We start from the raw sequence: 6,000 nt of genomic DNA, 5'->3' as shown, positions 1-6,000 counted from the left end.
TTGACCATACATAAAGCTTACCAGAGCCTCAGTTAGAACCGAGGACTTCAAGGGCAGGAGTCCCTTCTAACCCCATAAGGAATAAATACATTCCTTATTCCATGTAAAGATAAGGCTCAGCATCTTTGAATATTTATATATCCCTCCACTAATGTAAGAGGCCCAGGAATGAAAGACCATGTCAAGACCCAAAGTAGCAAAGAACTCCCCAGTCCTGTGTTAGAAACCAATAATTCTGGAGTGTCTTGTTATGTAACAACACTGGATACGATCTGCTCTTTATTTTTATTTTTTAAAGATTTTATCTATTTATTCATGAGACAGAGAGGTAGAGACACAGGCAGAGGGAGAAGCAGGCTCCACGCAGGGAGCCCAATGTGGGACTCAATCCTGGGACTCTAGGATCACGCCCTGGGCTGAAGGCGGTGCTAAACCGCTGAGCCACTCCGGCTGCCCCAATCTATTCTTTAAAAAAAGAAAAAAAAGATTGTTGCTTCACAACTATCCAGATGTTATTACACTGTAATTCTGCTTTCTGATGTGGCAAAAACTATCCATTTAAAATATTTAAACTGTGAAAGAAAAAAGAACAAGTAAACTGAATATTTAATTTAATTTGTAAGAACAGAAGGAATGCAACAAAGATTAGGATTTTATAATATACATTAGGTATATTCTGTAAAAAATTCAAAGGTGTTTCCCTGATCTCCCTGTCATGTCTACCCTCCTCAGAGCAGTAAGAGTAATTACTACGCGCCTAAGCAGGCTGCTCCGTTGTGTTGGACAGGAATTACATCTTCATATTTCGAGTCCTCATCATCTCCCCAAACTCCCTTTCCTTTCACAGCGCGGTCTCATTCCACAGTTTCACAGTAACATCACACTCTGCTCAAATTCACGGAGCCTGAACAAGAGCTAGAGGCCCAAGGACCTTCTAGTACGGATTTAGTAGCAGTGTCTACTGGCATAAACCTTCTATTTATTCATAACTGCAGTAACAGAAATGAAAGCTACTTTAATGAAATAGGAACTCAGAATGAGATCTTTAAATAGAACAACACATTTTAAATATAATTATGTATTTCCTGATTAATATCAGGTAAGTATCTAAGCTATCTCGATTTCTGGTCTCAGAGAAAAAAGGTAAGAGACAATTACAAGCAAGGTGCTTCATATTATCAGGTCCATTTTTAAAACAATGAAATCCTTTGGAACAATTACTTTAGTCTTTCTTTTTATCGGAGATTTCCGTTGATCCTTTCGTTGGTAATCCATTTATGTCTGTACCCTAAAATTAAAGAAAACCTATTTTTAGATATTATTACAACTCATTATAAGAAATCTCTTTAAAAAACAGACAACAAATTTCAGAATGAAAGAACTCTGCTTCTAGAAATGAACACAGTGGCTAAATTAATACAGAACACAGGTGAAGTTGAACTTAATAAGAACCAATGCTAAAAACAGAGCTGTCCAAATACTCATTTTAAAAAATAACTCCATTTCGTTTTTTGTTTTTTTTTTTTTTGTAAATCTCTACGATCCTTCCGACTAACTCTCTTACCAAAGGTATCAGTGAAACAGGCATATTTTAAGTATCATCTCTTCTTATCCATTAGCTATTTACTATTATTCTTACCAGCCAAGAGACACTGGTTATTATCTTGACTATAAGACAAGGAACAAACACACTAATCAGAAGTCTAGTTTAAAACCTTAGTTTAAACCAAATGTTAATTACTTAGAAAACATCCTCATCCCCTTATTTTAAAAAAAGAAATTAAGCCTTAGTGCCTGGTTAGCTCAGTCCAACTCTTGATTTCAATTTGGGCCATGGTCTCGGGACCGTGGGATAGAGCCCCAAGTATTTCACCCTGACTGTAAGTACCACCCTCCTAACCTACCCTTATTCAAGGTACTTTAATGTTCTTACCTTACAGTCTACTTTCCCTTTGTTTTTATCATTTGTTTCTCGAAGAGCTTTTCTAGGCCACATACGGCTAACAAAGGGGGAAATCAGAGGGTATATGTATGGCTCCAGGAATTTTTTGTAGACCCAGAGCAGAATTGGAATGACGATGCAAGGAATGCACACCATCCTCCCAGGCTGGAGTTCCTGAACTGCAGACATGCGTGAAAAAACAAATGAGTTCATCATGGATTAATGACTGAAGGAATTTATCTAGATTAAGATATTTGAAAGGACTACTTCTGCATTAAAGGAAAAACCTAAATCATTCATTAGCTGAAAGCACGAGTCTATTAAAGTGCTGCTTTCTGTAAAGGAATAAGACATGGTAGACATGGAAATAAGTGAGGTACCTGCCTCCAAACGCCTCCAATCACTGCTTCCCAACCATAAATTTAAGGATAAAGGAAAAGACCCTAGCTTTTGCTGGGTACTAGGCAGTTAGGCCCTTTGCATTATCAATTCATGTAATCCTCAAAACCTCCAGCCCACTCATCTTCAGAGACTGACAGTATTGATTGGCTAAACCTCCAAGGCTAAGGGTCCATCTTGTAATAAGGAATTCACTAAGGTATCACTTTGGAAGACCTACAGGCTACAAACCAGCTGGACTTTCCCCCCAAAATCCTTTGATATACTTTTCTCCTTTTTAATAGCAATCAAGAAGGGGGGGCATCTGGGGGGCTCAGTGGGTCAAATGTCTGCCTTTGGCTCAGGTCATGATCTCAGGGTCCTGGGATGGAGCCCCACGCCAGGCTCTATGCTCAGTGGGGAGCCTGCTTCTCCCTCTCCCTCTGCCTGCAGCTCCCCCTGCTTGTGCTCTGTCAAATAAAATCTTTTCAAAAAATAGCAGTTAAGGTAAACTGAGTAATAAAAACATTTTACTTGGTATTACTGTTATAAGTACCATTGTCCACTTCAAGAAATTAACACCCTTTGGGGAGCTCAGTCAGTGAAGAGTCTGACTCTTGGTTTCAGCTTGTGGGATCAAGCTCCTGGGATCACGCTCCGAGTTGTGTGTGTGTGTGTGGGGTGTGTCAGTGGTCAGCGGGGACTCTGCTTGAGATTCTCTCTGGCCCTCCCCCATACAGGTACGTGCATGCTAAAGTTAACACCTCTTCCTTGATGATTTTGAATTATCTTGGAATTTCCCCAAGTCAGCAATTTCTTGAAAAAGAACCAATACTACTTTCCTACTATTGAACCAAAGACCTCTTAAATTTACAAGAATTTTTAATCCCTTAGAGTAGACCTGAAAAACTAAGATGTTTCAGAATAGTGTCTGAAGCTAGTAATTCAAGATGTTAAAATTTCTTATTTTCAAAATATTATAAATTAAGTAGTACTTGCTGGCAAAGGAATTAGCACTGGCTACATTAAGGCAACTTAAAATTATTCACAGGGGCGCCTGGGTGGCTCAGTCAGTTGTCTGCCTTCGGCTCAGGTCATGATCCCAGGGTTCTGCGACTGAAGCCCCATGTCCAGCTCCCTGCTCGGCAGGCAGCTTGCTTCTCCCTTTCCCTCTGCCTGCTTGTGTGCTCTCTCCCTCTCCCTCTGTCAAATAAATAATAAAATCTTTTAAAAAATAAGTTATTCACAATACAGGTGAGCAGCGTTACGGTAATCCGTTCTGAATGTAGGTTTGAAATGAATCGCAAGGGCTATAGACAAGCAAGCATACGAATGTACATTACGGACCGATCAACTATTTTATAAAGGATTCATAACCGGATTCTTTAAAAATTGTCCCCAGGTCAAACTAAAGTAACAATTTAAGAATTTACCAACATATTTTGTTCCAAAATTTTAAAGGACATATTTTCTGATTAAAATAAATCAAACTGAGTAGTGAGTCTTTTTCAGCAATTTTCAAGGAATCATTATTTCTGACCACAGACATTTATAATTTGATCTGAAGAGACTCAAGAGGTGGTCTGGTTTAGGTCTGCGGCGCTTACAGGCACCAGAGTCTTAGAATCAGAGCAGACTGGCTGGCAGCTGCCGATTTTGAGACCTGCTTTTACCACCTGGAGATGGTGTTCTCAGGAAGTCATTTAAGGAGTCTGTGCCTTGATGCCCTCCTGAGGAAAATGAAGACAACAGCCTGTCTCATAGGGTCGTAGATGCGGATTAGATGTTAATAACAAATGCAAGCTCAGAAAAGCACGTGCATGTCTGAGGTTCCATGCAAGGGTTACCACGGCAACAACAACGGATCCTAAGGTGCCACCTGTGAGCTCAGCAGTAGTTAGAGGCGGCTAAGACCAGAGTGCCCAATTCTGGGTTCCTAGCTCAATGCTCCTGGCTTTTCCCCCAACAACAATACAATGATTACGTTATTCGCCCCCGACCCGTCTTGGAAACCAGCTGATGGTGTTCCCAGGACTAGGTCGTTAACAGCTGGCAGCCCATCACAGGTTCATGTTCACCTACGACTAGTTACTGTGTTTCAAATGAACTCTGGGGAACAAGTGCTACCAATCACTTATGTCATAAGCAGGGCTTCTATGGGACGTGTTGGCTCTCTTCACAGCGAAGCCGCTGTGCTCCGTCTCCTCCTCGGTCCTTGTGCGACTCTTCGGGGTGAGAGCCTACCTCATACCCGTGCAAACTGTGGAAAGGGCTAGAAGGTGGCTGTGAGAGCCTGAGAGGATGATTACTCCTTTGCTCTCGCCAAGCTGATTCTCAGATAGATAGTACGACCAAGCGAGCAACCATGGATGTAAAGCGCGGGAGGAGAGGAATTTTCTTTCATTCGGCTCAGTCCAAGATCTCGGCGAATACAGGGCGGCCACAGCGAGAGGCTGAGGCCGTCTTAGAAACCAGGCAGGTCCCTCCGGGGAGCCGGCTCGGGACCTCACTTCGCCGGGCAGGCCGCGCCGGGGTCCTCGACCGGACGCACAGGGAGGCGGGGCGGGGCGGGCGGCGGCAGCGGCAGCGACAGCGACGGGGAGCCGACGGCACAGGCCGCGGAGAAGCAGCACAAAGGGAGAGGCGGGCGCAGGGAGCCGGGGGCGCAGGCGGGCCGCGGGGGCAGGCCCACCGCGAGGGGCTCGGCTCGGCTCGCTCGCCGCCGCCCGGCCGGAACCTGCGAAGCGGCCCCGCGGAGGCCGGGCCCCCGCCCGCCGCCGCCCGCCGCCGCCCGCCGCCGCCCGAGCCCCCGGCCGCCAGCCAGCGCCCGCCAGGCCCCACTCACCCGCGACCACCGGGTCCAAGCGGCAGCGTCTGCGCTTTCGGAGGAGGGACGTGCTGCCGCCAAGCCAATGGGCACCGCAAGAGATGCTGACAAAGGCGCGCTTGCGTCACCGGGGGCGCGCGGGACGTAACGCTGACGCCCAGGCGGAGGCGCGGGCTGGCTTCCGGCGCGGCCGCCGTGAGCTCAGAGCCCGCGGCCGGCGAGGCAGAGCTTGGCTGTCCTGCGCGGACCACGAACCCGGGACGAGGAGGGACGGACAGCGCCGGTGCAGGGGGCCCGCCGCCGTAGGGGCCGCCGCCGTAGGGGCCGCTGTGCTCAGCTGCTCACTCTGCTGGTTGGAAGTTCGAGGGCAGGGAATCGTCCTAAGCGCTCGTCCACCCCGGGCGGCTGAGCGCACTGCTGGGTTTGGCGGCGGCGGCGGCTTTACTCAGTTCTGCTTAGTATGGACCCAAGAGAAAGGAGAACACGCAGGACCGATCTGCCCTCAAGATACCGCGCAAAGTTAAAAAGACAGGGCCACAGGGACACACATTGTGACCTGGTTTACATGTAATCGCCAAGTAAAGGCAAATCTAGGTGAACCTCCCTAAGGGTTGCTCGGGGCTGTATAGGGTTTGGTAAGGAGTGACCCCAAACTACTGCCAGGGTTCCTCTGGGATAACGAAAATGTACAAAAATTTACCAGGCGACATGCATAATCAAATAGAAGCTATTGATTTAATTGTAGTTGGGTACATCATACAATGTTAAATCTCAACGTGGTTGGAAAAAAATTAAGAAATATCCCCATGCTCAAATTCCATTTGATGCAAAAAAAAAAAAAAAAACACAGGCA

General features: G+C 46.2%; 1 protein-coding gene across 5 annotated transcripts; it reads right to left on the bottom strand.

Annotated features, from left to right (window-relative positions):
- Positions 1 to 266: 266 nt before the first annotated feature.
- Positions 267 to 5,322, bottom strand: C7H18orf32 (chromosome 7 C18orf32 homolog). 5 transcript variants are annotated; one of them, XM_049112966.1, is made up of 4 exons: positions 5,166 to 5,322; positions 1,934 to 2,121; positions 1,222 to 1,288; positions 267 to 465 (listed from the first exon to the last, which is right to left on the bottom strand). In XM_049112966.1, the coding sequence occupies exons 2-3, from the start codon at positions 2,096 to 2,098 to the stop codon at positions 1,223 to 1,225; spliced, it is 231 nt and encodes a 76-aa protein (XP_048968923.1). In that variant the 5' UTR covers positions 2,099 to 2,121; positions 5,166 to 5,322; the 3' UTR covers positions 267 to 465; position 1,222. The 5 variants fall into 5 exon arrangements, with proteins under 5 accessions (XP_048968923.1, XP_048968924.1, XP_025285413.1 ...); XM_049112967.1 differs by lacking the exon at positions 267 to 465 and adding an exon at positions 3,370 to 3,523 and having other exon boundaries at positions 595 to 1,288; positions 5,166 to 5,257; XM_025429628.3 differs by lacking the exon at positions 267 to 465 and having other exon boundaries at positions 595 to 1,288.
- Between the last annotated feature and the right edge of the window lie 678 nt (positions 5,323 to 6,000).

The sequence above is a fragment of the Canis lupus genome, chromosome 7 (genome assembly GCF_003254725.2).
Source record: "Canis lupus dingo isolate Sandy chromosome 7, ASM325472v2, whole genome shotgun sequence".
Classification (NCBI taxonomy): domain Eukaryota; kingdom Metazoa; phylum Chordata; class Mammalia; order Carnivora; family Canidae; genus Canis; species Canis lupus.
The sequence above is the reverse complement of the archived record's forward strand: the minus strand, read 5'-3'. Positions and strand labels throughout refer to the sequence as shown.

Excerpts from the sequence above, each read along its gene's own strand:
- C7H18orf32 (XM_049112966.1), bottom strand. The coding sequence starts at position 2,098 with ATGGTGTGCATTCCTTGCATCGTCATTCCAATTCTGCTCTGGGTCTAC. Across the intron at positions 1,289-1,933 it reads AAGGGAAAGTAGACTGTAAG|GGTACAGACATAAATGGATT; the intron begins GTAAGAACATTA and ends CTTTAATTTTAG.